Source organism: Ahaetulla prasina, chromosome 3 (genome assembly GCF_028640845.1).
Source record: "Ahaetulla prasina isolate Xishuangbanna chromosome 3, ASM2864084v1, whole genome shotgun sequence".
Taxonomy (NCBI): domain Eukaryota; kingdom Metazoa; phylum Chordata; class Lepidosauria; order Squamata; family Colubridae; genus Ahaetulla; species Ahaetulla prasina.
The window spans coordinates 63,064,417-63,084,897 of NC_080541.1; the positions used below are offsets into that span (position 1 = coordinate 63,064,417).

The following is a 20,481-nucleotide window of genomic DNA, read 5'->3' on the forward strand; positions in this document are numbered from 1 at the left end:
TTAAATCATCTAAAAGCAGGTAACCATAAAATGATAGAAAGAAAGCTCTTTTCCCATCACTTATAATATAGTTTTGTGAACATATTTTTCTAATGTTGAAATTATTTCTAAGTAATACTTTATAGAATGAAAATCTTGGTGGAAGTTGTGCTTTGTTTTTTTTTTTTTACAAATAAAGTAAATCATAATATCTTATATTAACTGCTTTATTAAATCAAATTAGCAAATCACAGCTCTGGATTTTAAAATTATATGAGCATCTTTTATTTTAGTCTTATATTTAAAAATATGCTTACAAGGACCAAATAAGGAATAAATATTAACTATGTAACTATTTTTACTACTATAAAGAAGCTACTTGAATATAAAATGTCTTTAACATTTAGCCATTCTGTTGTTTTTTTACATTAGAACGTGTCAAAGTCCCAGAAGAAGTAAAATTCCCTAATTCTTGTTGTGTGGGTCTGACATCCCATGCTGTCCTTAACATTTTTAATCCATCTGAACGATGGCTACAAATCAATATTTGCCTTCTTAGTATTATGCTAGATGGTGAAAAGGTATGTAATAAAAGTTGCAAATTCTTTAAAAAATTAGTATTAAAAAATGGTGGGTAATTTTTATGTGCTCGGGAATTGAGCAAAAATACAATTAGAAATGGAGCTACAGCCTCTAGGGTAGCCTCAGGAAGATTTCTTAACTTGAAATCTCAGCATGTCATTGTGAAATTATATCAGTTTTGTCTTCTACATATCCTATTCCCAACTATTGGTTATGATTCTTTGTCAAACATCTATGTGATATTTATAATGAAGCTTTTATGTTCCTGCTCAAAATATAGGCCAATATAACCCTTGGACCAAAAAGCAGAGAAGATACTAATATGATCAGCACAGTCATACAACTTGGAGGTTTTAGCTTCTATTTATGTCTCTATAATAGATATGACTCATAATTATATTGAAAATTGTTTGTCATCGTATGTGCTTTTTTTCGTTATAGGTGGACCCTTTGAAACACAGATGCCTGCTATTTAAGAGCAAAACAGTCATAGGACCTTGCGCTACAGAAGAACTAAAAATGCTCTTTTTACCCTGTCAAGCTGGAGTATTCCAGTGTGTACTTAATATTGCCTCTTGGCCATTTTCTGCAGATCCAGATATTGTTGTTCAGGCAGAGGCTTTAGGATCTAGAGTAGTTGTGAATGCAATTGCTGAAAATCCTGATATAGAGGTAAAAATTAGAATATGGAGATTGAATATCTAGTTTGTATTATTTACAATAATTTAGGGCATACTTAAAAATGAAAAACAGTAATAATATTAGTCTATGGATTGAAGTTAGTAAAGCAATTAGTTATTTTTTCTGTATACAATTGGGTGTATAAAAATAAAAGGTCTTTCGGTTTAAGTCAGCATATCATACTTTTTTGACACATATGCTAGCTTGAAGGGTTGATTGAATGAAGATGCATGGTAACAATCACTCTGCAAAAGTGGCAAGTCCTTTTTCTGTCCTGACCCCCAATTCTTTTTTTTTAGGTAGAAGCAGGAAGAACAAATTCTCTTGATTTTGGTGATTTGCCATATGGCAGCTGGAAAGCGCTCCCATTGAAATTAACTAATAAAACTTGTGCTAGAATGCCAATCAGGCTTGTTATTCATGCAGTAAGTACACTCTATATATGTGCAATATTTTTCCTTTCATGGGTATTCTGAAATTATTGACTGCTAGGCTAGGCTCACCGTTGTCTTTATAGAAAATTATGTGGCAAATCATGGATGAAATTACAAACAATGTCCATGTTACCTTGTTCCAAAATTAGCAAAGTCCAATTGGTAGTAGCTAGATTATCTTTCCAAAGTGTTTATTACTATTCTACCAAGTGCTAGTCTGCGACGTACAGATTGCTAGTTCCTTTACTGTTAATAATCAATCTGAAAAGACAAAAGCTATTTATTATTTCATTATCTTCACTGTCAATTCTGAAATTGGTTGTTGTATTTATTGTCATTGATTTAATCTTTATATTTAATCAGATCCCTCTTTTTTTCATTATGCTCCTTTCATTATTAGTGCTTACAGATCACTTGTATTTTCGAGTACCAGAGCAGTATCATCTGCATAGTATTGATTATTGAAGTTTCTTCCTCCAATTTTAATCCCATGCTCATCTTCCAATCTAGCTTTTCAAGACATGTGTATAGTTTAAACGGAAGCTTTTTTTAAGAAAGTTAGTGCTAATAATCATGTACCTCCTTTTTAAAGGGGCTAATATAGGTTTCAAAATTTCCAATGATAAAAAATAGGCATTTGGTAACATAGATTATCACAAAAAAGATTTCCATTGATAAAACTTAAAACAGTGGACTGTAAAAGAGTTAATAGGGAACATGAATAAAGCCTTGTTTCTAATACAGTGTGTAAAAATATTTATTTCAGACTGCTGTAGCATGGCGTTGTTTCACATTTTCCAAGGAACCAGTAAATCCATCTCCATCATCTGCAATTCCTTCTTACAACATTTCTCAACTAGCAGCTCCATCTGTTATATCTCATGTAATGAATGCAAGCTGTGATACACAAGTAAGTAGCTTGAGACTAAAATACTGTTATACATTTGTATAAAAGTGTATGTTAGCCACAAAGAAAATATGTTATGTTAAACACTGGCAACATTATTTTATTGACCACATGCCAAAATTGTCATACTTGAAGGTACAAATTTTATTTAGTAGTATACCTAATAAAGTAGGCCTGGTTGTGTCTTAAGAGGTTGTATATTAAAAAAAATTGGCACTTTCAATATTTTCACTGTGTATATAGTTTAAGATTATAAAGATTTCTTATAACATAGATTCATTTTTTTACAATCATGATTCTATAAAAGATTATGTAGCTCACTAAGATCTTAACTTTTATCAAATACTTTTAAAAATTGTACTTTCTGAAAATGGTTAATTCTATATCAGTATCTTTCTTTTCAGGATCCTGATGTTTTAGTAGTATGGGTCCAATTTCGTGCACCAAGCAAATGCATAAATTCAGGTACAGATTTGCTATATTCTAAAAGAAATTATGCTAAAAATCCTGTGGCTAGGTTTAACTGAACATAAATCTGTTTTTTAAAAATCTTTGACCAACCTAGTATGGAAATTCCAATACATTCATATAATGCACCATTTATGGGGAAAGGATATACTTTAAGCCCTAAAGTATATAACTGGTATAGTTACTGCTTTTGGGGGGGAAGGGGTTCAAATGCTATTTTACTCTATGAAGAAGAAGGCAGAGACTGATTGCTCCCTGTCTTTCTGCACAGAGGAAAAAAAGTACTTTCCTTATGCACAAAAGGACTTGGAACTAATAAAGGTAGTCCTTGACTTCCAACAGTTCGTTTAGTGACAGTTCAAACAGCACTAAAAAAAGTGACTTAACAACAATTTTTCACAGCTACAACCATTGCAGCATCCCCATGGTCATGAGATCAAAATTCAGATTGGCAAGTGACTCATATTTATGAGGGTTACAATATCCTGGGGTCATGTGATTGCAAACCTCTTACAAGCAAAGCGAATGGGGGAGCCAGATTCATTTAACAGCTGGATTACTAATTTAACAACTGCAATGATTAATTTTTTTAAAAAATCACTGTAAAACAATGATATGATAAAAACCTCTATTATTGAATATATGTTAAAAAGAAGTCTGCGATTCTAAACAACTGAAAAGTAAATTTAAAAAAATTATGCCAATGATAAATCAAAGCAAGAGTAATAAGCAAAGGCCCTAAATCAGAGGTGTCAAATTTGCATCATCACGGTGGTGTCACGTGACATATCGGGACTTTTTTTCCCTTCGCTAAACTGGGCGGGGATGGAGCCATCTGGGCCATGAGTTTGACACCCCTGCCCTAAATCATAAATGAATGGAAGCAAACATATCTGAAGGAGTAAAAATAAAACAAAACATGAAAGGTGGCCAAATATACCCCTTTAATGAACAATTTCCATAAAAGGGGAATCTATAGAAAAGCTGTATCTGCTCTCTGGCTTTCTGGTCATATCTCCGGGTGGATTTGTAAACAAGATACATGACAGCACCTCAGGAATCTGTGGGAATGGACTACAAAGATTTCATAATTCTTTCTATGGCCTATTATACCAGAGAGGCATGATTGAAACTAAGCACATGCCCATATCCAATACATTTATTCAGAGTTTCACTGTATTAATTATTATTGGGATTTCTATGCCACTTCATTCCATGTCAGTGCTAAGCTGATTAGAAAAAGGATGATTCATTAAATACAATGAAAATATATATATACAAAAACAGTACTGTCAAGATAGCCAGGTTTTTACAGTCCTGCAAAAACCAGGAAGAAAGTGGTAGATCGGATGTGTGAGGCAAGCGGTTTCATAGAAGGGAGCCAATAGAACATATTCCTTTAGATATTAAGTGGGGGGGGGATGAGTACTCCATAACCTCGTCCTTTGTTGTCAGTTTAATGCTGTCCTGTTTGAAAACAATACCATATAAACAAATAAATGTTCTGGGTATTCTAAATCAGGGGTCTCCAACCTTCGCCACTTTAAGACTTGTGGATTAAAAACATATTTATTTATTCAAGCGGGACTGGCATAATGGTTTTAATAGTTTTAATCTTAATTTGGGGTTTTTATTGGGTTTTTAAAATTCTTTTATAATTTTAAATTTAAACTTTTAATTATCAGTCTTTTGTAATTTGCTAGGTTTTAATTGTTGGTTTTAATTGTATATGTATTGTGTTTTATCTTTGGCTGTATACCGCCCTGAGTCCTTCGGGAGAAGGGCGGTATAAAAATTTAATAAATCAATCAATCAATAAATAAATAAATTCCCAGAATTCCTCAGCCAGATTTGCTGGCTGAGGAATTCCTGAAGTTCAAGTCCACAAGTCTTACAAGTGGCCAAGGTTGGAGACCTCTGTTCTAAATGATATTCTAAATAGTGTCATTTTAGTGATGGTATTCTAAATGGTATCAATTTGATATATGATTATATGATGAACTATCTGAGGACAAAGCTGACTCTAAAATGAGAAATGAGACTTTATGCTTGAACTTTTTCAGATTCTTTGGGACCAGCTGATGAGTACTTTGCAAGAATTGATGTGGAAATTGATTGTACAGAGCCTGGTAATGTTTTAAAAAGTATACCTTTGAGTGCAAGGTCTGGAACCCCTAGGATATATGCTCCTAAGGGCCTACAGGTATTCTGTAAAATCATTTTACAAAATGTAGACTATTTCTATGTTTGTTTTCTAATAGTAATGTATAAACTTTTTTCCCCCAGACATTATATATGTGTGCAAAAATAGGATCAGCAACAAAACAGCAGTTACCATTAAAGAATGCTGGGAATATAAAAGTTAATTTGAAAATCATGGTAGGTTTCTTAATTTTTATTCCTTGGAACAAATTTAAAATGATCAATTATTTATGGAGGTTGTGAATGATTAATATAATTGTTTATTATATTAAATAGACTCTTTATTATAAGAATTTATTTGCTTCCATGAGTTTTTGAAGATACAATATATGACAAAGCAATAATCAAAACTTGTTAATTTGATGAAACTAAACAATTTTACCATCCCTATTCTATAGTAATAGTATTGTGCCACTTTTTAGAATTTTTACTGAAAATTTTAACAACAATTATATGAACTAATGCAAAAAAAAATAGAGCAGAGAAAATGAAAAGGGGAGATATAAAAGAAAAAGCTAAAAGTACAGTAAGAAAAAAGGAGAAATTAGGAAAAAAAGGAAGAAATAAAAAGATATAAAGAAGTGACTTCCAATATTCTTCTCAGCAGTTATAAATATTTTAATATTTCTCTCTAAAGAATTCTGCTCTTTTCTAGACAGTTGAGCCAGATAACTGTATATCTATCAATCCTGAGGATCTGATTCTTATGCCTGAAGAAGAACAAGAAGTAACTATTGAATTTTCCCCAAAGAATTGTAAAAATTCAGATAGGTAATATAGCATATTTTTAAAAATAATGATATCAAATAACTACTATTTTTCTAGCCCATCTAACAATAATTTTGTTTTAATAGTGTTGTGAAAATAATGGTTTTGCCATCTGGGCCAGAATATAAAGTAACAGTGAAAGGTGATGTGTCGATGGAAGAGAACAAACCATTGGTACAAAAGTGCTCCAATTCAGAAGTTCCTCCCATTCTTGCCAACAAGCAGCTTTTGATATGGGGAGGTGTACAGATTGGCAGAACAGTGTAAGTGTCAAGAACAATGTAAGCAGTGTAGGCTTCTTTATTGATTTATAAAGCCTGATCCACATTTTTAAGCAGTTTATTTAACTGAGTGATGATAAATGAAACCTTAAAGTAAGATTTTTCTAACATACACGGCTTAAGGGTCTATTGTCCTCTGAAAAAATGCCTTCACATTGCACAGAAAACATTGTTACCAAATATACAACTATCTGTTACTCCTGTTACCAGGAGATTCTGACATGCTGTTAGTATATTTGTGAGAATATGAAGGAAGTCTCATTTGTGCCCATCTACCATAGAATGTGGTAGTCCGAATGTTTGGTTTTTGAATTGTAATTGCATGTGTAGCAAGGCTTTGAGTGAAAAATAATACATTGACCAAATGTAAATAGATCAAAATATGTCATATTGGAATATAAAATTACAATTTACACTCACAAAAATACAGTTCACGCACAGACTATCTTCTTGCTTGCTGTTGCCCTCTCTTCTAGCAGTTCCCTTTCTCCCTACTTCATGAACAATATCTGTCTTGTTGATCTCTGTTCAGCGTAATTTACACCTCCAAACACATCTTCAAAAAGCAGAAAGTAAAATGTAGAAAGAGCATTGAAAAACTGCTCATGTCTACTGAATCAGTCTGATTGTTAGTCAGAATCCCACAAATTTACTCATGAGGGAAAAATATATTCACAATCTTTACAAGTTAAGAACCATGTAAGGTTTCAATTAGAAAGCAAAATAACAACACATTAGTTCTGTAACTGTGATACTGTCTTTTCTAACTTCAACTCTTCGTCTTGGGGAACTGATCTTTGTATATCTCAACTGGAGGAGACTAACGTAAAATTGTTGCTCCACAATTATAATATTGATTAGGTTTGGCTATTCGCATGACATAGTACAGATAGTCTCATTTAACTATTGCCTTGTCTAGTAATCATCTGAAGTTGCAACAATGATAAAGTAACTTTATGACCAATCTTCGAATTTACAACCTTTGCAAATCTGGAAAGCAAATGAAAGCTGAAGTAAGAACACAAGAACAGTTGCAGTTTTATTTAGTGACTGCTTTGCTTAACGTCTAAGATGCCAGTTACAGTTGTGGTCACTAAAACTAGGACTACCTGTAACCCCATCTGTGACCTAGTTAAGCATATCATAAAAATCCACTCTGTGGAATTGAAGAGTTCAAAAATCTTTGGAAATATTAACACCACTAAAATTGCTTTGCTCAGTAACATAAAGAAAATAGTAAGGTTTGGAGTAATTTGTACAACTTTCTCCTCTATGTTCTAACATATTCTTGACTGTGAGTCTTTATTAAACTGTACCTTGAATAAACGAATGGCCTTCAAGCAGCTGCAGATCAATAAATTACTTACATTACTTAATAGTGAAATATTTGTTTAACAAAGTAATCTGTTAATTGCATCCAAAATGCTTAGCCTTATAAAGCCTAACTATATCTCACTGGAGATATTATATTTGATATATGTATTTAATCTTTGAAAAGCTAAGTAACTTAATACTTCAGGTAATAAAATATAACCCAACACTTCGTTAACAGCTAAATTGGTGATTGCTTTGGCTTACAAGTGATGCAGTTCTTTCTTGGTAGATTGAATATATTTCTTTAAAAATACATTTCCTGAGTATAAATAAACTGCCACTAAATGTTAAGTTATTGTAATTTTTAGGCAACAGAAACTAATTCTGAGAAATGACTCTTCATCAACTTCTCAGCAGTTAAGATTGCTAATAAGGGGTCAGGATCAAGACTGCTTCCAGGTGAGACAAGAAAATGGTAAATAAATCTGATTGGGAATGAGGCTATTTTTGTTTGTGATAAGAAAATAATTGTAGTCTAGAATAATGGTTTTTTCCCCCCAAGCTGAAGCCCTCTGTATAGGATAGTAATTCCTAAGGTTTATGGTCATTGAATTCAGCAGAATTTATCAATAAATATAAATAAATTACAAAGCTTACATGATTCAAGACTAAAATTTTGAAAAAAATGTTGGTTTTATTTAATGTTAAGCAACTTTAAAATGTTTAGTGCTAATTTTGTTAGAGTAAACCAGCATTCCTGAGTATAGTAATTGCCAGTTCTGAAGCCTATCTCTTGGAGAAGTGTTGTCATTTTCTAACAAAGCCCCTCTCAGAAAGTTAATGCATGTAGATTGTTTTGACTATTGAGCCTGCACATGGAAAACGTTACAAAATAGAACTGGGTGTGAATGGAAAATATTTTCATCCATCAAGATTTTTTGAATTCATGCTAATAAGATTTTAGGAAAAAAAATTTTGTCAGAATGATTTGTCTTAATTTATAGAACTATACAAATTATTTCAAACTAAAATTATTTATTGAGAACGTAACTCAGGTAAAAGTATGATTTTTTTTCTTTCTACATTTGTAGTTGAAAGTTGGAGAATATGTATACAATAACTGTGAAATCAAGATCCGTCCAAAGCACGATTATAGTATCTGTCTAACATTTACACCGTATCGTTTAAGTTGCATGTTTGCAAAGCTGGAAATGAAACAGCTTGGTGTTCTATCTCAACTAGGAATCAAATTCACTGTAAGTTGTCTTCTCTACTTATAATGTGATGCTTAAGTATTTTTACTACATTGTTTTTCTTCAGCTCTGAAATAAATTTAGGTGATACATATTTAAATTTAAATTAGGAAAAAATTAGAACACGATCAGAATAAGCTTATACACTACCACAGTTTCTCATTCCTAAGAGAATAAAATATCCTTGAACTTCTGATATTTCATGTCATTATGGACTTTTCAGTGTACTTTTCAGTGTTTACCTTTACTATTGTCTGTGAAATTGTAATTTTATTTTTAACATAATCCATTTAGCCTGTCTGAATTCAATCTCTGACCTTGTTGCACTATTGTAATACACTGTGGCTGCTGTTTCTTGACAGAGGGAATATATATTTTTGTTCTGATTAATATGGGGGAATGAGAACTCAAGAAATTAGATTCCCCATCTGTGCTAAAATATGATTTGCTACATACTACAAGACTTGTATCACTTAGTGATAAAACTGTATATTTGTTTGAATGACACAGTTATAAACTTTCTTAAGAAAAGCAGAAAAAAGAAGTGCAGATAAAATAAAATATAGTATAGCTTCAGAGATATAAGAGCTTTAAACACCACTTCAGGACTTTTTTTGGAGATATATTTTAAGAAAGATCAAGTTGCTGATTTGATTGTGTTGTTGCTGCCCTGGGTGATGGGCTGGGGTTCTTTATGGGTTTTTATAATGTGATGGATTTTTGAAGATATTGTAAGCAGTAGTGAGTTTCAATTTAGTTTGCTACCGGTTCACTCATGTGTGCGATGCTTCTGCACATGCCCAGAAGCATCCGGGCAGGTGGGCGGAGCCTCCTGCCGCTGCTGTTACCAGTTCACCCGATCCTGGACGAACCGGTAGCAACCCACCACTGGTTGTAAGCCACTAGACTAGAGTCACTTATGTATGAGTTGGGCAGCTATATTTGTTTGTTTAATAAATAAAAAGATAACAGTTAGTATTACATATCTAATTAAGCTGGTTTTAAAAATAATGCTTGCTGATTAACCATTGTGCTATTTGTGGTCTATATTCAGTATCATAAGCACGGACCTTGTTCATACAATATGGATTTTCTTATGTTCTGATAATCCCCTCCAATATAAAATATATACAATATGTAGGAGCAAATAGCTGAGTACATAGAGGCGAAGGCAATCTTTCAGACATGGTACCTCTAAGTTTAAACTTTTATAGTGTTAACATTTTGTTAACTTGGTAAGTGGGTGTACCTGAAGATTTTTATGCACTTTCATAATTTAGGATGCACCCTTTTTCTTGAACTAAGCAAGTAAAAAGAGTACGAAGGGACTCTTTCAATTAATGTCATTCCTGTTTGTGGGGTTTTTTCTCTCTTGTCTTTTAGATACCATTGTATGGTTATGGAGGAAAAAGCAATGTGAGATTAGAAGATGTTAAAAAACAGGCTAACAGATACCTATTAGGATTGCCTGATTTAGCACCTGGTAAAACAAGTCATACTACTTTCTCTGTACAAAATACGGGCTGCCGGGCTGCCTATGTGAAAGTATTGTGTTTTAAAAACATTTATGAAAAAAGTGTCATGGATCCAAATACAATGAGAATCCTTCCAGAAAAGTTCATCCTTAAAGAAGGTTCGAAGCAGGTAAACATTTAAAGCCAGCCATGTAATTGCTTGGATAAATAAGACTTTTCTAAATTCTTAGGCATTTCAGCATATCAATTTAATTATCATTTTGCTTTGTATCCATACATATTTTTAATCAAATATAGTAGTGTTTACAGAAATATATGAAATTTAATACAATAATAACTCTCTCTCAGAGAATTGCAATTACATATATTCCCTCTGAAGAAATCAAGAATTCATCAGTGTTGTCTACAATTTGCTTGTTTTATGGTGATGAAATTTTGAGACAACAATGTTGCAGGTAAGATCTGTTTTTTGAAAGCCAAAGTAGCTTTAAAAATTCATAGCTATTCCCTTAACAGTCATTCTGTTCATAATCTAAAATAATTGGTTCAAAAGGAAGGGAATAAATTCAAATATCAGGAAATTAATTCTATATACTGAAATAATTTGCATTTATGCAGTTTTTAATTTATATAAGGTTTTTGTCCTTGAGATTTAATAGTTCAATTTATTGAACCTATAATTTGTTAAAAATGTACTAGATTCAGAGGACTTTTAATATAGCCTTTCAGTTAGCTTCATTTTTTCTTTATGGTACTAACAATCCTAATCAAATGCTAATAGTACAATGTCAATTGTACTATTCACATCAAAGGGCAATTTAACAAGGACCAGATAGATTTATAAATTATTCATTAATGTTAGAGTTCTGAGGTTTGTCTTGACAGTGCTGATAATTGTTAAATTGTTTAACAGTGAATCACAGCATCCCAAATACATTCTTCCATGTGTTTACAATTTTAATCTGAAACTTAGTTGGAAAATGTTATACTGCAGATGGCTCCAGTAGAAAGCCTCTAGACTAATGTGATTCCAGTTGAATATGTCCCACCTGCATTTTCAGAACTGTATTTGATAATCTGAAAGATTCTGATTTTTTTAATGATTCATGCATATTGGAGACCTTTCAGATCATGATTTTAAAAAATATTCTAATGGCAGGTTATTATTATGAATCTCTTTAACAGACGAAAAAGAATATTCAGAATAACCCATTTAGTAGTTATAGTCTCTAAAATCTTTACTTCTTGAGTCCCATCATCATGCAGAGGACTCAGAATAGATTAATCTCTTCAGGAACCACTACAAAGTGAAATTATTGCTGCTCAGAATACTTTGTAGATAGATGAAGGAACAAATGGAGCGTTTTATTCCATGGATCTAAAGCAAGGGTGTCCAAACTTGGTCCCTTTAAGACTTTTGGACTTCAACTCCCAGAGTCCCTCAGCCAGCAAAGCTGGCTGAGGAACTCTGGGAGTTGAAGTCCAAAAGTCTTAAAGGGACCAAGTTTGGACACCCCTGATCTAAAGCAAATAATTGTCAGATTCTTAGGTTAACCATGAATGCTTAAAGTATTGGATAATGTCTTTTTCCTTACAGAATCAAAATTACATTGATTTTAAATTTCAGCCATAGTTATATCGTGTTTATATCTATATATATAATAAGGAGTAGCTTGGCAGTATTTATTTATTTATTTATTATTCATATTTATATACCGCCCTATCTCCCAAAGGACTCAGGGCGGTTTACAGCCATTTAAAAACAGATAAATGCAGTCTAAAAACAATTAAAAAACTTATTCTAAAAGCCTAATAATTAAAAATATAAGAATAAAACCCAATTTAAAACCCGTAAATTAAAATCTAGCTCAGTCCTGCTTGTTAGTAGCTTGTTAGTAGCTTGTTAGTAGCTTGTTACCTCAGTAGCTTGTTAGTACTCTTGGATATGCTGCTTTTAAACCTGGAACTACTATTTTTATACCATATAATGTTTTTCTTTTATCAACTACTTCATGAAACATGTTATCTTTAAAATCATATTAAAATTTTCTACTTAGAACAATACAACATAAACCTGAACAATTGCAAAAAATACTTTCTCCTGATAATCCAGTAGTAAATATTAAATTTGATGAAGAATTTCCCGGAGAAGAGCTGGTGGAAGAAGGTATTTTGAAATTCTATGTAATTTATATTATATGTATACACTTAAAATGTATTGCTTTCTTTGCATTCCTCTTTCACATTCTAAACACCATTGTATTATAAAACCAATGCAGATGCAGAGATCAGATTCTACTGACATTGAATCTACTTCTACTTCCTCCCGGGTGATTATGGTGTGGATGCTTGGGTGGTTTAGGGATGGGGAGTTTAGGGCCGCAGTGTGGCTCAGGCTGTAAGAAGCCTGTTATTAAAACACAGCTGCCTGCAATTACTGCAGGTTCTAGTCCCACCAGGTCCAAGGTTGACTCAGCCTTCCATCCTTTATAAGGTAGGTAAAATGAGGACCCAGATTGTTGGGGGGGCAATAAGTTGACTTTGTAAATATACAAATAGAATGAGACTATTGCCTTACATACTGTAAGCTGCCCTGAGTCTTCGGAGAAGGGCGGGATATAAATGTAAACAAAAAAAAAAATTTGGTGGGTGGGGCTGTGTCTGGGGATTGTTTTGTGTTAGGCTTGGTCTCTGGGTGTTATGTGAATTTCATTGTATGGGTATACTGTGTATATACATACAATGACAATAAACTTTATATATATATATCCTCCTCACTTCCTCCTTCATGATTCTGTAGACACTAGCTATGATTCCCATTCATTGGGCTTTTGACACACACTGCATATCCTTGGCATTTGACTGAATGTCAGTCAGACATTTTTACTAATGAATTGTCAATAGACATTTTTACTAATTTACTTTTTCCCTTCTATTTCTGAAATGAATTTCTAACCTTAGCCAAAAGTTTTTTCTTAAATTATAGTTTCTAGGTAGCATATTAATATTTTTGATCTTAGTTTGTATTAGTATTTTTATTTCCTATGCAAACAAAAAATTAAGCTCAGAATTAAACATATCCCCCCAGCCCCAATAATCCTTCTGTGTGGTAGGTTGGGCTGAGAGAGACTGGCTGAACCAAAGCCACTTTCACCCTTCAAAACAGGCCAGGTCAAGAAACAGATATGAAAGGGATACCAGGAATGCTGCTTTATTGTCATAATAATAAAGGAACAGAATCTAAAAGCTTGATTCTTTTTCTTCTTGATTCATCTTTTACTAAAATGGAGTTATTTTGAGTTTTGTCTCTCAGACTTGCTTCATTTTAGGACTGTGTAATCTGTTCTACAAATCCTTCAGTGGTTCCTTTCTTCCTTCTTTGAGGTTAGCTCTTAATCCCTTTATAGTCACTCATTGAGATTCTGTGACTGAAATCAAACCGGGGTTTTCTGATTGCTCCAATACTTTAAGACTTCATTCCACATTGCTGTATGTCTACTTAACTTACCATGTACAATAGAGCCAGTTATTTTAAGAATTGTTATAGATATTTAATGGCACTAGCTGGTTTTTCCATTGTCATTACTTGGACAAAATTTTAAGAAAAATCTGTTCAGATGATCCAATCCCTCTCCAAAAAGTCCAGAGCAAATAGAAGATTCCTGAAACCCTGTATGTAGAGTCCATTTATTATTGTTTTCATTACCACTGAATTTGTCTGTGAAATTATTTGAGAACACATTCCACATATGGTAAAACTATAAAGATTATGGGATGCAAAACTGTAATATTGGAATGGTGGTGCTTTTCTTTCATTAATTCAATTTACCTAATTAATTATTTTCTAGTATATGACCTTCCACAACACATAAATGATCTCCAGTATTTTTTGACAAACATGCGAAAGATTACACTCTCTGTTGTTAATGATTCTGCTAGCACCGTATCTGCTACTAGGCCATCTTCAGTACATCAAGTGGCATTGGAGAGGTAATGGCTTATTTACTTTTTTTTAAAAAAGAATGCTTTATATTGCTAATGAAATAAAATTTAAATATTTAAATTGTTAATAAACAGTTCCTTATTAAATAAGGGAATTACAGATTAAAAAAAAGAGATCTTAGTGGCCAATTAACATGCTCCAGTAAATTTTAACACTGTGTATCTGAATGAAATGTATTTTTAACTCATGTATTCCTGGATCTTTTCTCTTTGTTCTATTTTGTTTAGAACAAAATTATAAAGTTTAGAAAATACAGCCCAAGAATAAAAATAAAATTGCTCTCACATGAAATTGCTCTCTCTACATCATGGGTATAGTTCTAAATTCCCTTTCTTTCTCAAGAATTCCAGGAAAGAACAGTTTATGGTTCTAGAACTATTTTGAAAAACTTCACCTAGGAGCTGGAAAAGTCAATATTTCTTGGTTTCTCCTTTGGAAAATGTGTGAAGTTGAGAAATTTGAAGGGAGGGGAAAGGAAGCATATGGCATTTCAAGGAAGGAGAGGACCTTTCTTTTTTCCTTTGACATTTATGTGGCTGTCTATCTTAAGCAAATAACTCTGGGTGGCTCACTATACACAATAGTTTAAGAATAAGAAAAATCTAAATACAAACAAACACAATAAATACACATAAAAAAGGCAAAGCACTTTATGCTTTAACCTCCATTACAAGCTCGTTGATATTGGGCTCTGTTACATTTAACCCTAAATATTTTGCAGATAGTCCTAGGCTTATGACCCTAGTGGAGCCTGCCCATGATCATCATATGTTGTAACAGTCAAAACTTGGTGATTGTCTTTCAGTTACGTTTTTCCCTCTTTATTCTCCTAATAGCTAGTGATTAACTAGTTTTTAACTATTTAAAGACCTGATTTTCCTGAGAAATCTGCTATGACTCTGGATGTACTACCTGTTAAAGGACCTCATGGCTGTGCCCTATCTTCAAAAAATGATGGCCTAAATGAAAATACTCTTGTTTCTCATGAAACTTGGACTCTTCAACCAGAAGTCCTGATTCTCACAGCTCCTTTTCAAAGTGAGTAACTTGTCAAGTTTTAGTACGTAATAATATTGTTGCGACCTTTTCCCTGTTGATTTAGTCTTATATTTATTTGAAAATTATTAATCATACAATATAATGGGACCTTGGAATGTGATAATTCTCCATCTTGAATAATCAGTCATCAATTCAGAAAAAATGGATATTATTTTTTGTCAAAATTTACAAGTTTGTTTAAGTTAACAGTAAGTATATATAATGTTTATAATTCAAATATTTGTGGAAGATATCTGAAAACTCACGCAATTCTTATTTCAAAAGGTGGTGCAACAGTTACTAAATATACACAAATAACGAATAACTCAAACCGATCATTGAAATTTGAACTATCATGGCCTGCTCATTGTCTTACAGTAACTCCTCAACATGGAACTATTGAACCAGGGTATGTAATTCTGTTGTTTCTGAATATTTAATGAGAACAGACAGATAGTGCCTTTTGATTCCGTATTCATTTACTTGAAAGTGGCATTGAATTCAGAATATATGCATAGAAATATACTGTGAGTGTAAATAATTTCATTTTGTTATATGAGTTTTTTTATAGCCATTAAGTGTGGTTCCTAATGTTGTCATTTGATTGTAATTGTTGATGAGTTACAAATTGAGTCTGAATAGAGTAAATTGATTGTTCAACTTTAATAAGTTAATTGCATTTTAATTGCAAATTTTATTTTTGTCCTATTTCTCCAACTTTGAGGTGTATTTCCTAACACTCAAGAGAACACAACTGCTGTAGAAAGAAAGTATGTTTTTTTGGGTGTCTTATAGAATATGACAGCATTTTGATAATCTGAAAGCGTAGAATCCATTGCAAAGTTAATAGCCTTTCTGCTGTTCACATGTCTTTTGTGTATATACGGTATATAGTGAAATATTTTTCCACATTGCAGGTTATGTGAACGTGAATATTTAGCTATTTTTATATACAATATAATAAAATAAATCTGTGGTGTTCTAGTGCTTTATGGATGTTTTGCTAAATGATCCATCAGTATATGAACTTTTTCAGTATAATTCCTTAACCACTGTGAAGTTTATGATTCTTCTATAAAAATCAAGTATTATAATTTCTTACATCAAGTTTTCTCATTTCACTTAAGTTCAGAACTAAGTGTTGAATTCATTTTCTAGGAGCAATATTTCAATTCATGTGAGTCCGAATCCGTCACTTGCAGATAATAAATCAATATTTCCATGGAGTGGCCTTATATACATTCTTTGTGATGGTGGACAAAAAGTAAGTCTTCAAAAAATGTACCAAAGTTCTAAAATAAAGTGTTACTCATGATATCATACCTAGTTTTAATATTATAAGCATCCATATTTTCTGAAAAATATGGGAAGGGACTGCAGAGAAAATTGCACTGCTGTTCTATGTAGAAACTAATGATTTATCTCTTTTTTATCCTTATGCCCAATACTGATTTATAGCATTTAAGGAACATTCAACATACAAGACATAGAGATGAAATTAGTAATTCCAATTATGGGTTATTTTTCCAGTTTATTTGGTTGAAATTCATTTTTTTCTTGCTGTATAAAGCACATGTGATAATCCAACTCATATATAATTCTTAAAAATATCCGAAACAATAATTTAATTAGCTGCTTGTTAAAAGTATATTTTAAATTATTAAGTATAAATATTTTAATAATTGCACATTTTAAAACCATCTTGAACTATTAAAACAGACTTCCCAAAAAACAATGTTATGGGAGCTTGATTAGATATAACAATAGAATTTATATTCTATTATCGATCTAATTAATGAAGGATTGAGATCAAGAGCAAGAGACTGAAGAAAAATATAAACTAAAAGTAATGGATTCAAATGTTATCATATAGATTTAAAAAGTGTTCCGTGTATATAAGATGAACGTTCTTGAAATAGTATCACGATCCATTTTAAAAAAAACATTGATTAAAACTACCCTTTATTATTATCTGGTAAAAAGTATCTTTTAAAATAAAAAATATTAATTGGTCCAAATATGTAATCACCGAAATTAAAAACTATCAGATATATCTTGCTTCTACAAGTAAATTTAAAAAAAACCAATCAAAATTATTATTTTGATGTCAGCATTCTTAAGCTGCACCTAGAACTAGCAATTGACAAAGTGAGCAAGAGCACACAAAACTTTACATCTTTTAATAAAACTTGTTAGTTGGAAAATATGCTACCAGACCTCTTTTGACTTGCCATCATAAATTGAGACTACTCTCTTTTAATAGTGTCTAGTTTTCTAGCAAAGCTTAAATTACCATAATGTCAAATTGATTGGTCTATCATCCAAGGAAAAAATCCTTATCAGGAAAAATGGAAAATGAAAAATAGAAGTGGAAATGAAGATTTCTTGAAATCTTCTCTTGCCAAGTGATCGTTTAAGAAAGTATACTTCTTTTCTTGAACAAATATTAATGCTTATTACTTTCCACAAAACAATAATGATATAAATAAAATATATATTTAGTAAAATATATAGTTTTTAATCATATCTATAGATTCATTAATAGGGGAAAGTATTCAGTAATCTCATACTTTTAATAATTCTTAATTTAAAAAATAGAATAAAACCATACAATATTTTTTTAAAAGAAACATTTTTAATAGCATCTGAATCAAGATATTTTACTACACCCTCCTGAGAACTTACAAGAAGGCTCTAATCCTTAAGTCTACAAATGATTTTGTAAATTCCACTGTTTTGTAAAAAAAAATACTTTTAAAAGATTTAAATTCATGTTTTCTATTAAGCTATTGATAGGATTGCTTTTAGCTGGTTACATTAATTATTTTGAAATTGCAGTTGAATTGTAGTAGTTAATTCCCTAGTATGTTTGGGTATATGTCTTGGATGGCACTTCTAAATGGATATCCATATGTTAACTCTGCGGCTGCGCGGGTGATAGAGGGAGCCCCTCGTGGCTCCCATGTGACACCTCTCCTGCGCAGACTGCACTGGCTACCTGTGGCCTTTTGGGTGCGCTTCAAGGTTTTGGTAACTATCTTCAAAGCGCTCCATGGCATAGGGCCGGGTTACCTACGGGACCGTCTGCTGCCACCAATTGCCTCCCACCGACCCGTGCGCTCTCACAGGGAGGGACTCCTCAGGGTGCCGTCAGCCAGGCAGTGCCGACTGGCGACACCCAGGGGAAGGGCCTTTTCTGTGGGGGCTCCCACCCTCTGGAACGAATTTCCCCCAGGACTTCGCCAACTTCCTGACCTTTGAACCTTTCACCACGAGCTTAAGACACATCTATTTATTTGCACAGGACTGGACTAGAATTTTAAATTTTAAATTTGGTTTTAACGGGGTTTTATTATTTTTATCGCAATTTTTTAATATTCTGCCTTATTTAATAAGTTTTTTAATTGGTGTTTTATTTTGTATTTATATGTATGTTTTTATTAGGCTGTAAACCGCCCTGAGTCCCCCGGGAGATAGGGCGGTATAAAAATGTGATTAAATAAAATAAATAAATAAATAAATAAAATAACTTGAGACAAATCATAGAAAAAGGTATGAATTTTATGTCTTTGTATTATGTATAGCTTGTTAAGGTTCAAATTTGGGAAAATATCACTGAGAAGTCATCTGAAAAGAGCTCATCAACTGCTAAAATGGGTGCTCAACAACAGTCTGAACTAGCTGTTACTCACATACAGCCATGCCAGAAAAAACAGCTGACCAAACTTGAAGTAAAAAATCGGACCATATTTTTTCCTGAAACAAAATCTGGTGAACACTCAGGTAAATTCTAACTTAGGTATATTGGTATCCTTGGGTCACATGTTTTTAGTGCTAAGAGAGGGGGAGAGAGAGAGGACAGACAAAGAGAGAATAAAAACAAAGAATAAGTTCAATTCTAGCATTGCAGAATCTTTTCACTGTCTTTGCTGTCTTTTTTTTTTATATGGATGTAGAAAGCAGGCCCAGAATCATGCAAGCCTGATGTTTCTTGCTGTCCCTCAAGGCAGGGTACAGGATGGCTCAAAAGGCAGAGATAGGGGGGAGGTGGGGGGAGATAGTTGAAGACAGTCCTTTAGCTTACTGAGGTTCAGGGCTGGGAAGAACCAAACCTGGAATGGCTTGGCTTGGGATGGGATGGATAGTCACTTAATGACCTGCAATTCTCGGTTAACACAGGGGTGAAATGCTCCCGGTTTGGACCGGATCGCATGATCCGGTAGTGATGGGAGCAGGTAGTTCGGAGAACCAGTAGCAAAAATCCCTGCCCCCCCCCACTGCCCATGCCTCGCTGTTCCTCTTCTCTGTCCCTGAAGCGCTTGGTGGTGATACAGCTGCAAACGGCCTTAAATGACTGCCGCGGCACTTCAAAGGGCCGCACTACAGCTGATCAGCGCTGTAGGCAGCTAGGAGACTGGTGCCTTTTGTTGTGTCTTGTCCGCTCTCACCGCAGCCGGGGTCTGCTTATCTGCTCCCGAACACGGAGGAATGTATGCCTCCCGGCCCCAGTCCTGGCTCCATGCCCAGACAAGCTGCAGAGGAGGGGGCACCTCCCGGTCCCAGCCCTGGCTCCATGCCCAAGCAGGCTGCAGAGGAGGGAGCATCCCCCGGCCCCAGCCCTGGCTCCATGCCCAGGCAAACGGAGCAGCTAGACCCTTCCCCCTCCTCCACAGCATGTGAGCCTGAGGAAAGTTTACTTCCAACAGCTGATTGGAGTGACCCTCGCATCAGAAGATTGGATAGGCGGAGGCAACAGAAGGAAGGGAGGGGCAGGCCTTAATGAGTGCTGAGTCATGGAGCCACACCCCATGGCCTATATAAAGGATCTGCTTTCTGGCAGTCTCTGAGTCATGCAAAGTCGAACTTATCTTGCTGAAGTCACTTACTGGTCTCCTGCCTGCTCTGAGGACTTTGCTAGGACTTTGGGCAGAGCTGCAGAGGCAAGCCTGATTCGGATTTCCCTGACCTGGCCGTCAGCGGAGGAGTGGGACATGACACCTCTATTTTTAAAGAAGGTAGACTGGTGCCTGCCAAGAAAAGGCACTTGGTAGACCGGTGCCTCTCAGTAAAACGCAATTGGTAGATCGGGGCCTCTA

At 33.7% G+C, this 20,481-nt stretch overlaps 1 protein-coding gene across 5 annotated transcripts in view; it reads left to right on the forward strand.

The window, feature by feature from the left end:
- CEP192 (centrosomal protein 192) overlaps positions 1–20,481 on the forward strand; it is a 58,524-nt gene that overhangs the window by 26,158 nt on the left and 11,885 nt on the right. For all 5 annotated transcript variants that reach the window (XM_058176764.1, XM_058176763.1, XM_058176762.1 and 2 more), the window contains 19 exons: positions 412–560; positions 1,003–1,233; positions 1,542–1,667; positions 2,443–2,586; positions 2,988–3,048; positions 5,115–5,254; positions 5,338–5,430; positions 5,909–6,024; positions 6,108–6,284; positions 7,985–8,075; positions 8,708–8,872; positions 10,253–10,513; positions 10,693–10,799; positions 12,402–12,511; positions 14,193–14,334; positions 15,216–15,385; positions 15,671–15,794; positions 16,544–16,649; positions 18,970–19,168. In XM_058176764.1, coding sequence (XP_058032747.1) covers positions 412–560; positions 1,003–1,233; positions 1,542–1,667; positions 2,443–2,586; positions 2,988–3,048; positions 5,115–5,254; positions 5,338–5,430; positions 5,909–6,024; positions 6,108–6,284; positions 7,985–8,075; positions 8,708–8,872; positions 10,253–10,513; positions 10,693–10,799; positions 12,402–12,511; positions 14,193–14,334; positions 15,216–15,385; positions 15,671–15,794; positions 16,544–16,649; positions 18,970–19,168 — 2,712 coding nt within the window. The remainder of the gene's footprint in view (positions 1–411; positions 561–1,002; positions 1,234–1,541; positions 1,668–2,442; positions 2,587–2,987; positions 3,049–5,114; positions 5,255–5,337; positions 5,431–5,908; positions 6,025–6,107; positions 6,285–7,984; positions 8,076–8,707; positions 8,873–10,252; positions 10,514–10,692; positions 10,800–12,401; positions 12,512–14,192; positions 14,335–15,215; positions 15,386–15,670; positions 15,795–16,543; positions 16,650–18,969; positions 19,169–20,481) is intronic.